The 21,102-nt window shown below is 46.0% G+C and overlaps 1 protein-coding gene across 9 annotated transcripts in view; it reads right to left on the bottom strand.

The window, feature by feature from the left end:
- Positions 1-21,102, bottom strand: part of LOC129495450 (formin-like protein 2) — a 260,043-nt gene that overhangs the window by 17,193 nt on the left and 221,748 nt on the right. For all 9 annotated transcript variants that reach the window (XM_055302975.1, XM_055302977.1, XM_055302974.1 and 6 more), the window contains 8 exons: positions 19,152-19,226; positions 14,594-14,704; positions 12,181-12,330; positions 10,039-10,140; positions 7,983-8,295; positions 7,440-7,649; positions 2,559-2,683; positions 1,242-1,444 (listed from right to left, as the gene is read on the bottom strand). In XM_055302975.1, the coding sequence (XP_055158950.1) occupies positions 1,242-1,444; positions 2,559-2,683; positions 7,440-7,649; positions 7,983-8,295; positions 10,039-10,140; positions 12,181-12,330; positions 14,594-14,704; positions 19,152-19,226 (1,289 nt within the window). The remainder of the gene's footprint in view (positions 1-1,241; positions 1,445-2,558; positions 2,684-7,439; positions 7,650-7,982; positions 8,296-10,038; positions 10,141-12,180; positions 12,331-14,593; positions 14,705-19,151; positions 19,227-21,102) is intronic.

Here is a 21,102-nt window from a genome sequence, read left to right as displayed (position 1 = left end):
GATGGTTAAGTCAAGGGCATGGTTTTTAAGGCATATTAAGTACTTCTAATTAGGAAGATTGAAATTATACACACAACTTCAGACTATCTGGTGAACTCTAATATTTTTCAATTAAATCAACAGGCTGGGATATTTTTTCTTCTTTAGAAAAAAAAAGATCCACATGCCTGTACTAAATGGATGTTTTGGCTTAGATGCATACCTCCATTGAAGGTATGTCAGGTCTTTTTGGATATATACTCAATTTGAGAAAAGGAGTATTTGCTACAATCTCGATTTTCTTCCCTGGACAATCTTTGTCCAACAAAATAATAGAATTACATCTAACCATCATGATAAGCACAGTATATACAGATTAAAAACTAGAATAAAAAAATAATAAAATAAAAACTAGAATACCTATCATGTTCTAACATCAGAAATCAGAACAGAATATAGGCTACACTAGATTATTGGATTATGATCGCAACGGAGGACATAAAATTGAACAAATGATTTCTGAGGATCTCGTATCAAAATTTATGAAATACCAATTTACAGTGAATTCATTCCAATATATCTAAAACATTTGTTCCTTATCATATGAAAGTCATCATGACCACAAGAAGGACGGAAAGATTCCTCTCACAGAAAAGTAAATAAAATGAATGCCTCCTCTGCAACTCAAGGATAAAAAAAGAACTGAACTGTAAAATTTCCTGAAAGCTGCTAAGAGAAACAGGAATCACATTCCTATTGTTATGAATTAAAATATGCATCTGTATCACATTTGCATCTGGCATTGAATCATATCATTCCACAAATGCCATCAAATTTGTATTCAACAAATCCTAGAGAGAATTCAGATACTCCAGAGAAAACAGTCTCTCCCTTTTCTTAGCATCTGTGATTCTCCGCTCCTCGTAGGTACTCGTGGCTATAGACATACAAGAGAGCAGACCAAGTAAAGAAACGATGTCACGATCCAGTTGTTATCCTTCCAAAGTAATTATCACTGTGACACAGCACTCCCCGGGGCACTTCCAGCCTCCCTCGTGAGTGCCAGCGTTCCATTCAACTCTGAAGTCACACGTGTGTAACAAAGGGAACCTCCGGTACGTGAATATCAAGAATTGCTCCATTTTTATCTTCTATCTTGCCCTTCTATGGAAATATCTCTGCTATCTACCAATCATAACTTATTTTCATTTTTATCCTAAATTCAACAGAAAATCAAATTTTCCAGAATGCCCTGAACTTACATGTGTATAGCTTTACATATCTCATCGGCTGTCTTTCCAGCTTTCCTTAAAGTTATGGCAAGATTTTTGGCCCGGTTTGCTTCTAGTAATGTCACTTTGTTTGATCCCTTCTGTGTTATCTTCTGTTTGCTTGAAGAAAGATCAATGGCAGGACCTTGGGCTTTTGTCTTAAATATTTCCTCAAATTCATCCACGTTTAAATCCTGGAGAGGGATTAAACAGGCAAGTTGGATTACTCTTAAAAATTAAGTCGAGGAAAAAAAAAAAATTAAGTTGAGGGACGCCTGGGTGGCTCAGCAGTAGAGCGTCTGCCTTTGACTCAGGTCGTGACCCCAGGGTCCTGGGATCGAGTCCCACGTCGGGCTCTCTGCATGGAGCCTGCTTCTCCCTCTGCCTGCATCTCTGCCTCTCTCTCTCTGTCTCTCATGAGTAAATAAATAAAATCTTTAAACAGAAAAAAATTAAGTCGGGAAACCGTTTTGACAGTTTCTTAAGCATCAAAGAACTTACTCTTTCTACTTAATACTTGCCTTTGATCATGGCTTGCTCTATTCTCCTATTTGTGCTATGACGTGGCTTAGGCCACACATACAGCTATGAACATCTAAAGTGAACGGATTCCAACTGGACAGTTCAGCAGCTTTTCACTAATTACCTTACAGGGCTGACCACACAGAATAAAATCTATTAAACCAGATCGAGTGTGATCATTGAATTCTTAATCACTTAGAGTTCAATAAAGGTTTTTTTTTTCTTTTTTATGCCTTTTTATAAATTAGGCACAGGGCTTTTGTCAGATACACGTTTTGTGGCATCCACTGAAAATAATCAAAACCACTCCATAGTAACATAATTTTTAATTTATTTTTATTTTTTTAATTTATTTTTATTATTTTTAAAAGATTTATTTATTCATGAGAGACAGAGACAGAGACAGAGAGAGAGAGAGAGAGAGAGAGAGAGAGAGAGAGAGGCAGAGAGGCAGAGACACAGGCAGAGGGAGAAGCAGGCTCCTTGCAGGGAGCCTGATGTGGGACTTGATCCCTGGACTCCAGGATCACGCCCTGGGCCAAAGGCAGGTGCTAAACCGCTGAGCCACCCAGGCATCCCCGTAACATAATTTTTAAAACAGCTTTGAAACCACCTTACAAAACAGTGTCCAATTTTGTTCTCTAATATTAAACATTCTTTTTTTCCTTTACGTGGAGGCATTTAAAACACTAGCATTTTATCACTGAAACTTCCAGATTCGCAGAGCACCCATTTGAGCTCTGCTCCCAGACAGCCCTCCTTGTTTCCAACCAATGAGAAAGGTACCTCTAGAATTCGCTCATCATCAATCTCGTTGAAGACTGTGCCGTTGATCTGATTTGGCTTCAGGGCAACCCAGTTAAAAACTGGCATTCTGAATTTCGTCTTGATTGGCTTCTTAATTTTCACAGCTACAGAAGTCAGAGAGGATGAAATTAGGATTCCACCAAAAACCCATGACCCTCAAGAACAATCAGAGAACAGTCCTTGAAGATGACAACTTAACAATGGAGGAACACAGGCAAGAGGCGCCCAAGTGTTTTTAAAACAGAAAATATCATGCATGGCTTTGGCTTGAGCAATTTGAGGTCATTATCTGGTTGACTGATACAACACTGTGCTCAATTCTCCAAGAGCCAGGGGTTGATTTTTATTTTTATTTTTTTAAATGCAGGCAAATGGATTGCTCCATTACACTCACAGTGTTAGGACAACACGTAGGACAAAGTATTGGGGAGCAAAAATTATTAATGATCTAAGAAGAGAGCAGAGAGGACTACTCAGTGACACTAGTGAGCGAGAACTAGATTTTGAAATCTTAAATTCTTGGTTCTAGAACACGTATTTCCAAACCAATTTTAAAAGATGATCAGAGACTGCAGGTAGTGGCTGTCTAAACCACCAGGAATGTAATGTCAAGAATGCTGGCTTTCTGCTAGAGCAATACGTTCTTGTGGACGATTTTGACAATGGGAATTATATTGATGCTGAGTCATTCCAACCAGACCAAGGGCCAGGAACAGCTCAAAGTAAAAAATATTTAAGATGACAGAAGGGGTAACTCAGAAATCAGGATTAGTATTGCTTTTTGAGAATGGCCACAGTCCCTTCCCCTTCTTTAGGGAGCAAGTTCTCCCTAGGAGTCAGCTACATGTGACTAGAAGGCAGCAATGGACCCGTTAAAACACTCTTAATAGAGAGGAAGGGATCTATCCTTGAGGGGTCAGGTGAAGAACTGCCAAGTCCTCTTACTTCGGGGAAAGGAGCTAAAAAAATGAAATTCATTTAAAATGCCATTAATTAATCACACATCATAAAGAAGTCTTCCCCAACCATCTACATGTGTACCTTCTTAACCTGGGATGCCCACCATACTCTTTGGGAGCTCCACTATTTGCCATCATTAGTAAGGGAGGGAGAACTATGGTGCCGAACAAAATAAACCCAAACACACTGGGCTTTCACCTGGCTGCCTGCCATTCCTCCAGAGTTACGAGGGCCATATAAACAGCAGGAATGTCATCTGATAAATCCACACAAGAGCATGCAGGAACACAGAAAGACAGCTTTTGCCAAACCAGGCCTTTCCACCGCGACACCTTGGGCCCCACCACCCAACAGCGTTGGACTGCTTGCCACACTTCCCTGTGGTCTACACTGCCCAGGAAAACCCATGTCCTCTGTGGGACAAAGGAACAGACCTTCCCCTAGTCTGACATTTGAACGATGCAGAGGGAGAAAGAGGGAGCAGGGGAGAAGCTGTACCCAATCTTCCCACAATCTGAGCTGGCGGGTTGGCGCCATTGGGGCCCACCATCCATCCCCGGACACCGCCGGCCTCAGGACACTCATGAAAGTGAAGCCATCTACACCATCCTACTTTTCACTCGTCACCAAGATTAGGAATAAGCCTGAGATCAGAACACGGGCAAAAAATATCATCTTCAGAAAGGCTGTCCTGACTCCAATGGGGCAATGGAAGTGGTGACAGGAGGACGGGGCCTACAGGTCACCACGGGGACTCCATGTCCGCAGCGTTCAGGCTAAAGGCAGGGGCTCTGTGTGGGTGTGTGTTCCATGGAGACAGCTGGAGACCCGCGGGAAGGGCCTGGAAAAGCAGCACCTGGCAGCCTGTCCTTATTATGCGGAGGAACTATCCGTTCTCCCCCAGAATAACTCTAAAATCCTTCTAGAGCTGAGGCCTTAGATTCAGTTACGACAATGAAACTAAAAGGAAAAAAAAAAAACCCTCCTTTTCTCTCTGGGGGAAAGGAATACAGCATATGAAATCCAGGTTGCCTGCTTACAGAGCCAGCATCTCTTCCACTAAATCGCATGGGCAAACCTGGCACAACGGGGAGACTTCCCGCACACACAGGGTCAAACTACAATGGTTCCGCATAAGATGGAGTGGAAAGATGTTAAGGCACAGTGTGACCAACAGAACATATGGCAAACACTCAACACACTCAGAGAGGAGCAACCTACAGAAAAGCTTGATTGGCCCATCTTTTGTGGAAGCAGAAAGAACAAAGAAAATACAAAAAAAAAAAAATAGATATGGTTAGAGTCAAGCCACTCGGCGGTTCGCGCACTCTCAGCAGAGAATTTCATGCTTCTTGGACACATTTCACAAGGCAGCAAGGAGCCAAAAATTCCCTTCCATTCGGGCCTGCCTTGAAGACTCCCTTATTATTTTGTTTTTAAAAGTAATCCTTTTTAGAAGAGGGGAAAAAATGATTTCATTATAGTGGTTCGCAAACAGCCGTACTGAGCCGTGCTAGGTATTCTGTGAGACATGAGCAACGTGTTAACGAAAAATAATCAGCCAAGTACAGATTCTCATTGTGAACCTGCAAAGCGCGTTTCCCCAAAGAGAGGGCAAAGGTCATAGGCTGCCCTGTGGTCTGTCACAGGCGACCCAAGGGGGAACCAGGAGCCAGACTGCTCTGGCGCATATTTGAGAAAGTAAGCCTAATGCTTACATATACATCCCACACTATGTATTTTCTCTTTATAAGATGCAAAGACAACTAGATAAAATCAGGGAGGCCGTTCAGGTCCCCTGGCTTAGCCACCACACACATACCTGCTTACCTACTGAGGAGGTAGGTCATCCTGTTGCCCATGGATCCGAGGCCCTAGCAACGCCCCAGGCTTCTGGGCTCCAGGAGGCCTCAGCGTCTCACCTCAGCTCTGTCCCTTGCCTCTCTGGCCACCCTGATTCTGTCTGGCCTCCTAAGTCCGGGGAGGAAGTTGCCCAACACGTTGGCAACACATCTCACAAGATGTACTACATGATGGTCTTACGATCCTTAGATCTTATAAAACAGAACATCTTGTAATTGTTTAATGGACACTTATGGCGCCAAAGGGAAGTTTCTTAAATCCCACACACAGTCCTCTATAAATGGTGTAAGACACCAAGGGGACAACTTCCAACTGCAGCAACCCTGAGGGCAGCAGTGGGTGTCTGGCTGAACAGAGAGTTCTGCACTGTAACGCTGAGCCCATCAAGACGGCCTGTAAGTTTTTAAAATTAAGTCATGGGAAGGGCCCAGTCAAAGAAAAAAAAAAAATAACCATAGAGGACAAGACCCGCACCAAAGGGAGCCCCGGACCTGCACATCTCAGCTTCGTGCCAAGGCAGTTCTGAGTTCTAGGTGGGAGCTCAGGTGAATGAAGTGGAGACTCTCATGTTAGATTTGGCCAACGAGGGAGGACGTGGTGTCAGACAAGACACCTGCCATGGTGAGTGCTCTCAGGGCGCTCCGCGGAAAGCCTGACCAGTGGACCAGGTCCACAAGCCAACTATGGGTTTCCATATTCAGTGGCTGAGGGAAGCCTGTTGATGGAATGGATTCCTGGGGCTTGTTAAGAGGTTTTCGGTTTACATTCCAAAATCCAACAGTTCCACAATGACACACCTTCAACTTTTGTCCTTAAGAAGCAATAAAAGTTCTAGAAGAAAGTAGGAGATACAGGGTGACCCTGAAAAGTAGCGCGAAGTCACTGGACTACTTTGAACATGACTTTCAATGGCGATGAGCAATGTGTTAACGAAAAATTTGTTTCATTTGTTGTTTGTTTCTTTGATGATTTTATGGACATTGGGGAGGAAGTAAGCACCACAGATTCGGTGTGGAACAAGGCTGCTCTGGGCAGATCTCTGGTGGCCAAAAGGGCTTCAGGCACCAGGATGAACCAGTCCTGACGACAGCCCAGTACAGCTGCAGATGGGACAGTCTGAGGGACGGAGCAGGCAATCTGGGAACCTCTTACAGCCGAGACGTTGGACGAAAGGCTCTGAGAACGATCACACCTATCAGATGGTAGTTCTTCAGGGGACCTAAGAGACCTCATAAAGGGAGTGCACAGGGGAGCATGCAGAATTATCTGATGGCGCGGGAAAGCTCAGAGCCATTCAACACGCCAGGGAAACGCTCCGTGATGGGAAGATGGCCTGTGGTATTTTAGAAAAGAGTGAAAAGTCACTTTGATGAGTCAAAAATCAAAACCTCTATTTCAAGGCATTAGAACAGTTTTCTTCCTCCCGCTGCACCCCGTCATTTCTGGCAAGGTGGGGATGCCACACTCTGTCCTGGTTAGTGGAGGGCAGCGCACAGGATTCAGGCATCTCGAGGCACAGGGACACCGCCTTTGGCAACTCTTGAAGCTTCGGTTCCACTAGAGTGGATTCTGATGTCTTCAAATGCACAGAAGAGATGCCTGGAAGTCCACATCGGGCAAGTGCATGGAGAGGCGTTTCTGCCTCTGGTAAGTGACGCTGCACGGATCTTCCAACCACAGAGGCACGTCTGTGTCAGGACGGAAGTCAGTACGCTTCTGTGACCAGCTGTCCACAGGTGCTTGAGGAATTCACGTAAATGCACCGACCCTAAGAAGGTAACTTGTCTTTCTTCCCTCTTCTCGGTGGGGAGAATGAAAAGTGGGAAGTTGGGAAAATCGGAACTCCCTGCTAGAGAGTGGGGGGGGACACCCCTGCTGTGCCTAACTTTCCCCTTTCCCTGCTGCATCAGCAGGAATGCTCCTATATTAGGAAGGGGGTACATGGACGTGCAGGGGACCTAGACTTTCAAAGAAAGGCTCTGGAGGTAACACAAATGTTCTTACACCAGTACCTGGGTCTTAATTCTGTGCTCTTACCTGCTAATCCTGAGTTGAAAACCACTGTGGGTGAGGACGTCCCAGGCAGCGGGGGTGCAGAAGGAGGAGGAGGGGGAGGTAAAGGAGGAGCTGGCACCGTCTCAGCTGCAGGGCCTGGGAGGGGAGGGGGCGGGGGAGGGGGGGGAGGAGGCGGGGGAGGGGGAGGCGGCGGCGGTGGCGGCATGGGTGGCGTTACTGGACCGTTTTGCACTAGTGAAAAAGAAGAAATGAATCGCCTTTGAACACGGGCACGGCTTCACCTGCAGGATGTCACGTGCACAGAACGTATCCAAACTCAAAACACTGAAGAGGACACAGGCTTTTTTTCAAAGACTAGAACATCCCCTCATGGGCAAATAAAGGATACACTGCAACACATGTGAAATGAAGCTTTATAATCTTAGTCTCAAAATGCAAAAAGTTTTTTAAAATCAGTAAAAGAACAGGCCGAAAAAGCAGACAAAGGACAGTATCGGGCGGTGGATAAAAGAAGAAATACAAATAGGCTGATACTGTCTCAGTTCTCCCACCGAGGCTTCTTACCTGCTTCAGGTGTCTCTGACGATGGAGGTAGTGGGGGGGGTGGGGGGGGCAGTGGTCCCGAGGAGGTGACCCCGGTTACCGGTTCCACAAAGTTACCCACTGCTGCTTCTGACCCCGTGGACAATGTGCCAGAAGCCACCACTGGCAGTATGGCAATGTCCCCATCCCCTTTCTTCTGAATTTTAATGGTCCCTTGTTTCTCCAGTTCGTGAATCTTTTTTTCCAGGGTAGACTGTCTTTGAATGGCCTCTTCTTTTTCTTTGACCATTTTCCTTAATGTGTGAACCTGGGTATTTGCATCTTTGTAGATTTCCTGCAGAGAGAGTCCACAGTCAAGGGTTTATCATCACATGACATTCATACCTGTTACCATCACACTGGCAATCTGAGGACCAACCAAATTAACCAAAAAATAATAATAATAATAAAGAAAGAAAAAGAAAACTCCTACTCCTGTGTACCTAGGAATTCTATGGCACTCAGCCAGGTCCTACAAAGCCCCTTTCTTATCAATTGTTCATTGGTGATGCACACAATCGATTCTAGCAATTGCTGCGGTCAATATAGTTCTTTCCATTAAGAAGCACGGCTGACTCCATCGTCCCGGAGGTGGAGAGGAACAAGGCACAGAGAGGACCCAAAAATAATTTTATAGCTGACTTTGGAATACCCTGAGGGTATCTGGGTGGGGCAGCATGCTTTCCTTTTATTAATTTAAAAATTCAAAAAAAAATAAATAAAAACTCATTGGTAATTCCTAGATACATTATCAACTAACAGTGGACAAAAAAGGCCCTGAATCAGATTTGGATAGAAGTCAGACTGGGATTAAAAATCTGCAAAGCATGGAATAATCTCCTCATGAATACGCAGGGTTATTCTGTTGAGCGGGTTCCTCTGGCCTTCACCACGCGCCCTCGAGCCGGCTTAGGACAGTAGTCCTAACGGTCTCCATCCGAGACGGGCTTAGCCGAACAGGCCAATGCTTCCCTCTACTGATGACTTAGTTCGGTCTAGGTTTTTAGCAGAAAACAAAAAAGTTTCAATTTTCAATTTAAATGCCATCCCCGTTTCTCTTATGAGGGGCCCGCCGAGGTTCCAGTGAAAGGGTTTTATGGGACTCGCTCGCCGGGTCTTGTACACGTGATCTCTCGCCACAAACCGCCAGCAGGCAGGGAAACATTCTTCACACCCTGTCTATTATTAATAATCTGAGAGTCTGACTTGAATTGAGTCCATATGCTACACTTTGTCTCGATGGCGTGCCAAAAAATAAATTTCCTAGAGTTAACCGCAGGAAAGTCGGAATATCAAGCAACACACGCAGACACGATAAGCATCACGTGAAACGTGCCACTTCATCGACGATGGGGTGAAGGCGGCCGTGTGCCTGAAAGCCCGCCCAGCGTTCGGGGGTTTTATGTTCTGTACAGGTTTAAGCAGACGGAGGGCACTCCATAAATACCTGACACGGAAGGTAAAACAATGCTAAGGCCAAATAAAATAGCTGGGATTATCTGATAATAAAATGGATCGGTTTTGCTCCGGCTTTTTTCTTTCTTTCTTTTAAAATTGTTTTGGTGAACCTCATTTGGTCTGGCCTGTGTTGATTTCACCATTTCCATGGCAACCACCAAATCTGGTTTCAAGTAGAAGTAAAAAAAAACAAAACAAAAAAATAAAAAACAAAGACGTCTAAGCCCTAATAAAAATAAATAAGTGGCATGAATTAAATCCATGCCGTGTTGTTATTTCCAAGTAAATGGGTGATCCACTGACCTAATCAACTCAGACTCGTCCAGATGGGAAAATACTGTTGCTCTCAAAAGCTGTGATAAGGAAGTACTGACCCTCAAATTATTTGATTGCACACACATGTGCACACACACCCTATCATACTTTTCATCTGAGTATCGCCTCTGAAATGGTTCCAATAAATGTGCTGCATCGATGCATTCCTCGGACATGAACAGACTCCACATCCTACTAGGCTAACGCCAGCGGGCGCACCTTCCCTGCATTGCCCATCTGGGCCGGCTGTCATCAGCACACTTACTCGAACAACATCCAGCTCCTTGTTCCTCTGCATGAGCTGCTTTTCCAGTTCCACGATCTTGGACATGGCTTCATTCTCTGTGTCTTGCAGTTTTTCGGACAACTGTAAAGGTTTTAAAAGGGAACCTATGTCACGACACACAACCATTCTCATCAGGTCCTCAGTTCTCAGAAAGTGGAGCTCAAAAACGATCAGGGGCCCATCAGAGTCCTGCATGTGTTCCACAAGCTATTTTCTGGAAACGTTAATATTTATAAGATTCCGAATACATATTTGTTCCTAACAGGAGTTAATAATTTATACATGATCCTTAATAAACTCATTTGTCAGCTCCCTGATATTCTGAGGATCACCATGCATCTCCCTCTGTTTCTGTAGCAGCTGGCAAGGGTGTGAGGAACAGCAGGTGAGGCAAGAAAGAAAGTCCACCTTTCCCTCCCTAAGAAAAGGCCATTTAGGCAAAAGCTTCTGAAAATTACTGGTCTGCAAACTTGGTTCTGTTATTATTGAAAACCAGCTGAAAAAACAGTACTGCTTGTTTTGACCCGAACTGCCCCAATAATAAAAGCCATTTGGAGGGGTGGTTCAAACAAACAGGTGGCCGGCTACAAAAGTGGGTTATGTGCATATGGTCATGCGATGCAGACCGAGGCTTCTAGAGGAACACAGGGTGAACCGTGTGTTAAGTGGTTACTTTTACCACAAGGCTCTGAGAGTGAGCAACCTCAGATTTCTCACATTTCACTGGAAATGATCACAAGAGATCACAGGTAAGGAAAACCAGGGAGGCAAGATGAGGAGGAAGGGTGGGGAGGAAAGTGGTGATCAGGTTCAGAATAGGAGTCAAACCCTTTAGGGTAAGAAAACACCAGGCAGGTACGTGTGCTTCCTAACCGGGGGCCAACACGTCACTGCAGCACTTCCAGAGGTGGGGGAAGGGTTGGCTCACCAACTCGGCTTAGCCACGGCCAAGAGGATGCCCATTTTCAGAACGATGAACGAGGGTGAAGGACGTCAAGCACGTCCCATACTCTCAACTAAGAAGATGTCGAGGAAAAGAAATGGACTGTTCAGATGGGAAAATAACAGTGCTCCAAGAAAGAGACAACTCATTTACAACCAAGGACACCGTCAAACGGAATTCGACAAAAGAATTTGGTCCTCATGATGCTTGGGTCTCTAAGAAGCACCATTTTTCTGTTCATTCACTATTTACAATACTCATTGCAAATATTCAAGTATTTGCTTAATGGGTGAACGGAATGGACGGCCTCCAAAGGCCTGTAGACTCCTATCCATCTTAGTCTGTGGCGAGAAAAATCCCTCAAACAAAAAAATCCCTGCTCTGAAATGGAGCTGATGTCATATTGAGAGGACAGTCCTCAGAGAAGAGGCTGTAAGGGACATGCTTACTAATTTCCTTGAAAATGCCTATTGCTGAAAAGAATCCATGTAGAACTGGAGTCAGCTTAAGGCAAGAGTGTGCAGACGTGCATCAGGAGGATACAAGGTCACTCCAACCTTGGGCCTGTATGGACACACGGGGTAGAGTGTGACTTCTATTCACAAGACTATGAGTGAAATATCACTTATTCATCAACCCAAACTCCCCGAGAGGTTGAGGTGGGGGGTATCTTGCTTGGGAGGCAGCGGTAGTTCCACCAAGGGAGAGGGCGAGACGGGAGGTGGGGGGGACACAAGGAACAAGGTGGGGAGGACACAAGGGCCTTTTTTCACACAAAGTGCTAGAACCCATCCACCGTGGGCCTAGGTGAGCACACGTGGTCGGAAATGGCTTCCATTCGGAAGAGTATGAGGAGACTAGGCCTCTGCACCTCAGCCCCGAGTCCCATATTCCAGCTACACCTCTGCTCAGCGTGGTGCCCATCACGTCACTCTTGGGGCCTGGACCTGAGATGCCCAGGAAACTGAGCGGGTGACCGGGGCAAGGCAATGGTGCCCCTTAGTTTCAGTACGGGACGTGCCTTCTCTGCGAGGCCCCCAGCGGCCCGGGCAGCCCGCTCCCAGCTGCGGCTCATCCCTACTCTCCGGTCCCCCACCGACCGCGGGAGCAGCTAACACTTATTCTGCGGGGCGCCCAGTTACATATGAACAGTGTCTCCTTCTCCGAGACGTAGTTACATGAGAAATGTTTTCTTCCAGCTCTTCCACCCTCTCCAAGGCTGCGTTCTTAGTTTCCGCATCCTCCAGCAGGGCGCCCACATCGAACACGTTGTCCAGGTAAGCCTGAATCTGCACCTGCAGCTTGTCGCTCTCGGTGTGCTTCAACTTCTACAAACCAAAATGCAAGTGAAGGCGGCGTGAGCACAGCTGTGGAAGGAGAGCAAACGACACAACAGCCGACACACTCCGGTTCCAAATAGGGCAGACTTGCCCAGGAGAGGGTCTGAGGTGTCTGCCTCCGGGGAACGCAGTGTTGTTGCCCTCAGATGCCTCTCTGGGGATGCCCTCTCCCAAATATAGACACATTTCCCCTCTAATCCTCCTGAAAAATATATTTCCGAGGTCAACATATTTGAAAATAAAGCATTTTGATACAAAACAGGTGAAACCAGACATTAATAAACTTAAAAGCAGCTTCAGGAGGGAGCTGCGGTCCAGGTAACAAGTTGGAGAGGCACCTTTGTGCGGGGGAAGTTAGGGCAGGGGCGACTGCCTGAGTGGAGAGGGCAGGAGTCCAGGAGGAGGGTGAGGTGGGGAGGGCAGGACCGTGTCAGCCCTGGGGCTTACTTAGCAGAAGTTGCTAGAATCGGCCCTCAGGGACAACCTCCCCAAGGGCTGCCTGCACCAAGGTTCTGCCGCTTGCCCCCACTCACTGCTGAGGCCCAGGCACCTGGCGTAAGTCAACCAGTGGTAAGGGGATTAGGGCCAAGACAATGTGTCACTCTTCCTTACGAGTGACAGAAATCCTGACTTCCCTGGGGGAACAGAGGAGTGGCTAGAGTGACACCGGCAAACGGATGACACCACTAAACATGAACGGAACAAATCCGTGGCTACTTATGAGGGTGGGCTTTTGTAAACTAATGAAGCATTTATATACTAGATGCTTCTAATCTTCTAGCCACGTCTATCAGGATCCAGAACCAAGAGGCCAAGACGTTAAACAGAGTTTTGGAAAAACTTTTAAATGCTTTTTCAGAGGAACCATGCTCTCCGTAAATTCTGGAAGAGGGATTTGCTCCCCGGCCTAATCTGGAAGTCTAGAACTTAGCTTGGCCTAAGGAGATACGTTCCATCTTAGTCTTAAGGAGGACAAGCCAGAGACACGTCAGAGTAAGGGCAAAGCCTAGAAAGGGAGACAGTGGCAACCAAGCAGCTGCTTTCACACAGCAGACATGGAGCAACGGCACCACCTGACGTGGGACTCTCCGCCAGCCTCCCGTGATCTGCACGACCATCACAGAACCGGACCCCCACCACCACTAGCAATCTACGTGCACAATTGTTGCTCAAATACCGCCCCCCTCAGAGCACGCAGGGCAAGAGGCTGGAGAAACCTTGATCTCAGAGCAGGAAAACCCTTTCAATACCAGATTCTAGCAGAGATATTAGTGACTATTGACATAAGAACACAATTCCAACAACTCTGCAATGGAAGTGCATGTCTCCTCCTGAGGCCAGACGTCAGGGGATGTTAGGCCGCTGGTGTGGCAGCCGAGCCGAGCTCAGAGCAATGCTTGGTCTCCGCCTCACAATCAGCTGTGATCCCTGGCTTTACCCCTGACGAAGACGGGCAGCTGGACTCTGGGGGCGTCCACGGAAGAAGCACTTCTACTCTCTTTGTGGCTAGAAACATCTGCAATCGGGGTCAACAATTCTTGCCTCTCCCAGCGGCCTTCCAAGTTCAGGCGGAGCACCACTGCACACAGGGGAACCCAGAACCGCTCAAGAGGCCGTGGACATGGCGCATCCCGGGCACACCCAGCTACTCAGGCCCACTGCCATGCTCACACCCACCTGCTATCTACCTGTGGGGTGAGGAGCTACAGGGACCAGGCTGAGCACCTCTGCAGGGGAGCTAGAGACTGAGCAACTGCAGGCCTCCTCCTCCCATGAACCTAAGAGAGGAACTCCTAAAGCCACAATGCAGCCAACAGAATTTCACAGCTACATGACGAAGTCCCAGGTGTCTGTTTCCTCATTAGTGTTTTATGCTCTAAGTACTTCCTCCCCACTCGTCAGCAGTCTGGGCTTTATTTGCCCTGCCCAGATGGAGTCCCCCAAACGCCCAAGAGCCCGGATGAAGGGTGCGCCGAGACTTGGCCCAGACAGAGCCAGAGGAGAACTGCAGCAAGACTAGGCGAGGCTGCCTGACTCCAGTCCAGAGAAGCCAGAAGCCAGCCCGAGGCCCAGGGGGGCTGCAAAAATCCAGTTTCTCTGGCCAATGGCGTTATTTGGATGGGTTCCCCTTGCTCAGCGCCACGGCATCTGACCGCATGGAGCGTCGAGCATTCGTCAGGGCAGAAGTGTATCTCTGAGGGTGGGCAATAGACCAAGTCTCCATTGGAGCCGGGCGCACAGCTATACTCACATCCAAGTACTCATCCAGGCCCAACTTGGTAAATTCATACTGGAGGTGGACTCTGAAATTCATGTCTTCTACTGAATGGACCACGATATTAATGAACTGCATGGAGGCCACCTGCAAGGAGATGCAGTGGGTTACAAGCCAGTTTAATCACGGGCACATGCTTTCAGCAGCACACGTCCAGACGCACTCAGACGGAATCTCCTGTTCTGTTGTTTCACTGGGCCTTTCAAAATACTTAATAATAATTTTTTTGATTCAAAAGTCAGAAAGATGCCACAGTAAGATGCACTCCTCATCCCCTAGGATGGCTACAATCAAAAGGAAAGACAACACCAGGCGCTGCAAGGAGGTGGAGGAAATGGAGCCCTCATCCACTGTGGACATCAACCAGCCACTGGAAGAGCCGACAGTTCCACGATGTGTTAACAGAGTCACTGCACGACCCAGCAAACCTGCTCCTCGGAACGTGCCCCCACGAGGTGGAAACGTGGGCCTGTAGAGACACTTACACACAAATGCTCACAAAAGCATTATTCACCACCAGAAGGGGGGCGGGGTTAATGTCCATCAACTGGTGGATTAAAATAATGTGCTATGGGATCCCTGGGTGGCGCAGCGGTTTAGCGCCTGCCTTTGGCCCAGGGCGCGATCCTGGAAACCCGGGATTGAATCCCACGTCGGGCTCCCTGCATGGAGCCTGCTTCTCCCTCTGCCTGTGTCTCTGCCTCTCTCTCTCTCTCTATCATGAATAAATAAATAAAATCTTAAAAAATAAAAGATTTTATTTAAAAAAAAATAATGTGCTATAACCATACGATGGGATATTATGTGACGATACAAAGGGACGAAGTACTGATGCACCTTACAGGATGGAGGAATCTGAAAATATTACGCTACATGAAACAAGTCAGTCATGAAAGATCATATAGGTTATGATTCCATTCGTATCAAATACCCAGAACAGGCACATCTGTGGATACAGAAAGTAGATTAGAAGCTGCCTTGGGGGCTGGGGGGGGACACGCCCCTGGGGGCTCAGTCCTTTGGCTCAGGTTATGATCCCAGGGTCCTGGGATCGAGTCCCGCATCACACTCCTGGCTCAGGGGGGAGCCTGCTTCTCTCTCCCTCCCTCTGTCCCTCCTCCCTGCTCATTCTCTCTCTCTCTCAAATAAATAAAATCTCTTTAAAAAGGGGGTGGGGCAGCCCGGGTGGCACAGCGGTTTAGCGCCACCTTCAGCCCAGGCTGTGGTCCTGGAGACCCGGGATCGAATTCCGCGTCGGGCTCCCTGCATAGAGCCTGCTTCTCCCTCTGCCTGTGGCTCTGCCTCTCTCTCTATGTGTCTTATGAATAAGAAGCAGCTGCCTAGGACTGGGAATGGATTTTAATAACTAAAGGGGATTCTTGCTGGGATGACAAAATGTTCTAAATTAGATCACGGTGACGGCTGCAAATATGCAAAAAATACATTGAACTGTCCACTTTCAGTGGATAAATTAGATGTCATGTTCATCACCTCTCAGTGAAACTTTTTTAAAAGTCTTATGGGTATATAGATCAAACTGTGTGAGTTATTACACGTATATCACAGAAAAATGAACAATTTTAAAAAAAGATTTTAAAGAATCACCTATTGTCATGCCACAGGATAATCACTTTATTTATTTATTTTTATTTATTTATTTTTTTTTTTTTTAAGGATAATCACTTCTAAAACTTCACTGTGGGCCCCGCTATACCATAAAGATCATAACAAGATCTCTGATTCGTCTTTCCATTTTAAACAATCAACTGGTTTCTATTCTACAAAAGCCTTGGATTTACTGCTTTTTCTCCACAACTGCATCAGTGCCCCTCAGGCCTGCCACAGAGAAAACCAGTTCCTGGTTTGGTAAAGAATGAAACAAAGTTGAATAGATCTATTTTGCTTTTTTTTTTTTTAAGATTTCATTTTTAAGTAATATCTATCCCCAGTGTAGGGCTCAAACTTACAACCCTGAGATCAAGAGCTGCATGTTCTACCAACTGACCGGCCAGGTACCCCGATTTTACTCTTAATAATGACAGTTTATTTATAATGAAAATATCTTACTAATGTTTTCCCCCCTATGGGTAAACACAGTCTCTGCAAGGAGGTAAAATGAGTGAGGATCCAGATTCACATTGACTCTGAAAACTGAATTCTTCCTCTTTCTTCCAAACCCAGTTTCTTTTATTTTATTTTATTTTTTTTTTTCTGTTTCTATCGAGTTAGATTCCTCTTTGAGTGTAAGTTATACACTGGATATCTCTGGAAGACATGTCAACTCCCTAGGTTACAAGGATACTGTTTCGCAGTTTACTAAACAATGACTTCATGTTCTGTGGTTAAACGAGCCAAAAAAAAAAAAAAAAAAAAAAAAGATTTTTGTCAGTTTTTTTTTTCTTTTGTCCACCAAAAAAAAAAAAAAGAACAAACAGAAAGAAGTCCTATGTTAGAGAAATTTATATTTTATGAGGAATAAGCTGTTAGGCCGATTGTACAACTTAACTGCATCCCCAAGGATAGTTTAAGAAAAGCCTCATTTTTCTGGAGGAAAAGAGGTTCGATTCTGGCATCTTCCCATTTCTCTTCAGAGTAGCTTTTGAGTTTTAAGATATGCCTGAGAGGCAACAATCTCCTGGAGAACCGAGCAGAGCACCTGTATCCCAGCATCTTCTACATCAGGTTCCTCGGTGCCCGAAATAGATGACAGGAAATACACTCACTTGTAAACAGTGCAGGCGTTTTAAAGGGCTTAATTACATAATTATAGTTTTAGCAGAAATGGGAATGGCAGAGTGATCCCCGAGGTCTGAAAAGGAGTGAAGCGGCCACCTGCGACTCAGTAAGGAGCGGCGAGGACCATGGGGCAAGGGAAAGGGGAGCCTCAAGCTAAAAGTTGGGGACCCTGGCTCCAGTGGCTGACAGTCTGCAAGCACAGGGGCCTTGTCTTAGCTGAAATGTTGTTTTAAAAAAATCTGAATTTCATATTTTTATGCACAATTTCCAATTTTTTTTTTTACAGCGGGGTCACAAGCCTGTAGGTTGGCCTCAGCCCGGGAGCCTCCAGTATGCAAGCTCATCTTTCAGGAACGAGCAAGCTGCCCTGAAGGCAGAGGGAAGAACCTGGTAAAGCGGGCCAGGCACGACCTCCTCACATATCCATCATGAGAGCAAACACGGGCCTTCGACATGCCAAAACATCCTAGCAACAAAATTAGAAAGCTCGCGTAAAAGTATTACTTGTTCCACAATTTTCACCTTTTTAAACAGCAAATAATATGCCCCATGGAACAGAAAAGCTTCTCTCTGAAGGATTTCATCATTCTCACGGATTTTGGAAGGGGTCGAGGGCAAGGATGCATATAAAATTTAAGGACCCAGAAAAATTTTTCACATAAAAGGATTAGAAATCTGCAAAACTGTTTCATGTTTTACAGCCACCGAGGCGGTTCCAATGAAAAGTGCCCGGTCCCCTAAGCGCGAGGTCTCAAACCTCAACAGGGGAAGAACGGAGCAGGACGCCTGCTCCAGGCGTGAAGGGAGCTGAGAGGGAGCCCCCGAAAGGTCTCCGAGGTCCAGAGGTCGCCCAGGCCCCCCAGCTGGACTCCGAGAGCCTGCAGATCCGGGGGCACTCGCGGGAGGTCTGTCCCAGAAATCCTCCATGGCAGGTTTCCATCGTCAACCCAAGATTAAGATTCAAGTCCACGAATTCAGTGGTCCCCAAGTCCTTCTGCTGTCCGTCCTGAAGAGGACAGTCGTGCCGCTGAGCCGCAGGTCCTGGCAGGGAAGAGCCCGGCTAAGGCGACGCGCAGGGTGCTTACGCCCTCAGAGTCACCGGGGGGAGGGGCCCGGGGAAGTCACTGCTACAGTCACTGGGGGACACACACAGTCAGTTCTAGAACCAACGCACTGTAGTCTTTGAGAATATAGTCTGGGGAAAGCCACTGGGCTGAGGCGTGCAGAAGACAGAACGGTGGGCAGCCCGGGGGCTTGGCGGTTAGCGCTGCCTTCGGCCTGGGGCCTGACCCCGGGGTCCCGGGATCGAGACCCGCGTCGGGCTCCCTGCACGGAGCCTGCTTCTCCCTCTGCCTGGGCCTCGGCCTCTCTCTCTGTGTCTCTGTGTGTGTCTCATGAATAAATAAATAAAATCTTTAAAAAAAAAAAAAAAAGACAAAACGGTCCAGGTTCTTGGTTTCTACCTTCAGGATCCTCACGCAGATTTCCTGAGAGCTGAAGCCAGCGATGGCAGGGATGTGCGCCAGGAGTTAACACCCTTTCCCCCAATGCATGGCTTCATCCTTTATTTGCTACAGATACTTGGTACTTTGGGCCTTTACTATGCAGCATGTATGTGAGGAATGAAACTGGACACTCTGGCGTGAATCCACAGCCTCTTATACTCAATTTTCTGTCCTCTGGAACATTCATACATACATACACACATATAATATATAAAATATAAATGGATTTGGGAAAAGAAGTACAGAAACGGAGCTTGTCTTATTGAATGTAAGGCAGTACTGGAATGACTCACCATAAAATCTATGTTATTGTCTTCGTTCCTGAAATGTTCCATCAACTTCTCAAAGCGCTGTTTTTCTCCACAAACCTGAAATACACATTTTCATCATGCATATGAAATTCCAAACATAAGCATTCTAAAATTAGATGCAGGAATTTTAGCATTAATAATTACTTCCAGAATATCTTTTTATTGCCTCTCTCACACTATTTACTTCTCTTCTAAGCTGGTTAACTCACCAATAGCAACATGAGCCAGGCCCTCGGTTTCTTTTAAATGTTCCCTTGATATATTGAAATCTCTGTCAAATGTGTTTTTCTTTTACTGGTTATCTTTGCAGTTCATCAATTTTTTAGCCTGCATTCAGAATCCCAGGATGTTATGGTTTAAACAAAGAAAACAAAAACAACCCCCTCCCGCACCCTTATCCCGTTTTTTTTTTTTACAAAAGCACCCTTAAAACAGGCACGCTAAAAGATTTGGACAATTTAGTATTTAAACTCCTTGTAAAGCAGATTGAATTAATGCTTTTCATTAACAGGTGAAAGAGGCGGATAAATTACGGTGAGCTCTACACAGGAGTTAAAAAACAGAGTCAAAGAAAGGTTTGTAGCAAATACGCATTCTCTGGTGACTTTTTCCCAAAATCAGAGGATAAACTTTAATTCTTCAGTGACCTTGGCCGCCTCCTTTTGGAGCCCCCTGGTTTATTCCTTTTGCCTTCAGAAAGCATGTACCTGAACACCCATGCTACCTGCAGTGTTGGTAATAGTCTCTGGTCTTCACATTTTGAATTTAATCTGGGTTTCACATGCTTAACTCAATTTTCCAGTTATATCTGTCCTATTAGGAATACACAGGACGATCCTGAAGGATCCCCCTAAAAATGACATTTCATAAGGCTATAATGCAGCCATTGAGCTCCGTCATATTAAATCCCATTTTAATAAATATTTTGATGAAGAAAAAGATTCAAGAAGACAGAAGTTTTGCCTGTTTTGTTCACTACTGTATCTTCAGCATCCAGAACACAATGCTTAGCGTGTTGTAAATTCTCCATATTACTTTTTGAATTACACTGAAAAAAAGGACAAATGAATAATTATGTGGAAATACACTTTAATGAAAGGATGAATGACTTTCCCACTCTATCACATTGATGAAACAAGAATCATCAGCCCATGGTAGACAGGCGCCAGGAGTAAAGCTTTAGTGATGATAGTTCCTGCACTTCAGCAGCATGCCGGGAATGTTAAGCCTTCAGCCACTGAGGGCCTTCCAGGTCTCAAAGCAACTTAATTTTCTCAATAGATCACAGCTCACACTTGACTGTATCCTGACGACAACTCTCCATTTACTTGTACCTGCCTTAACAAAAAAATACAGAAACACAGTACATGGACCCAGTCCAGAGGCAGAGGAGCAGGCTCCAGATAGAGCGTTTGAAGTCAAGCCTTTAAAACACAAACATGAAAAAATAAAACAAAACACAGACATGTCCAGTCCCACCCAAGAAAGCCCGATTCACCAGGGCCAGGACGGGCTGGGTGACACACACGTGCACAGTTTTAAAGCATTACACACTATTCTGCAACTCTGCAGAGGCGGAGAACCAAAGATCTACGGGGATACTTTGTTCTGCCCCTGGTTTCAGCCAGTCCCTCCTGGAGAACAGGCAGGAGGTTCCTGGAAGCAGTAGGGTTGTTGGGAGGGTGAGGCATTACAAGCCCAGTTCCCTAGACTACGACATCAGCCACATCTTGTGCCCAAAGTCGCAAAAGTCCTCTCAGCCTGCAAAAAAAGAGCCCAGTGGGTGAAAACCGCCGAGGCCGGATATGGAAACGGTCAGAATTACAGCCTAAATTTTAGGCTAGTAGTAGGCTAGCTAGTAGGCTAGTAGTTTAATTGTAGTCCTTATGTTTAAGGACTTGTTTCCCAGGGTAATGGTTTCCTTCAATCTGCT

Source organism: Nyctereutes procyonoides, unplaced genomic scaffold (assembly GCF_905146905.1).
Source record: "Nyctereutes procyonoides isolate TBG_1078 unplaced genomic scaffold, NYPRO_anot_genome, whole genome shotgun sequence".
Lineage (NCBI taxonomy): Eukaryota > Metazoa > Chordata > Mammalia > Carnivora > Canidae > Nyctereutes > Nyctereutes procyonoides.
Note: the sequence above shows the minus strand (reverse complement) of the source record. Positions and strands in the feature narration are given on the sequence as shown.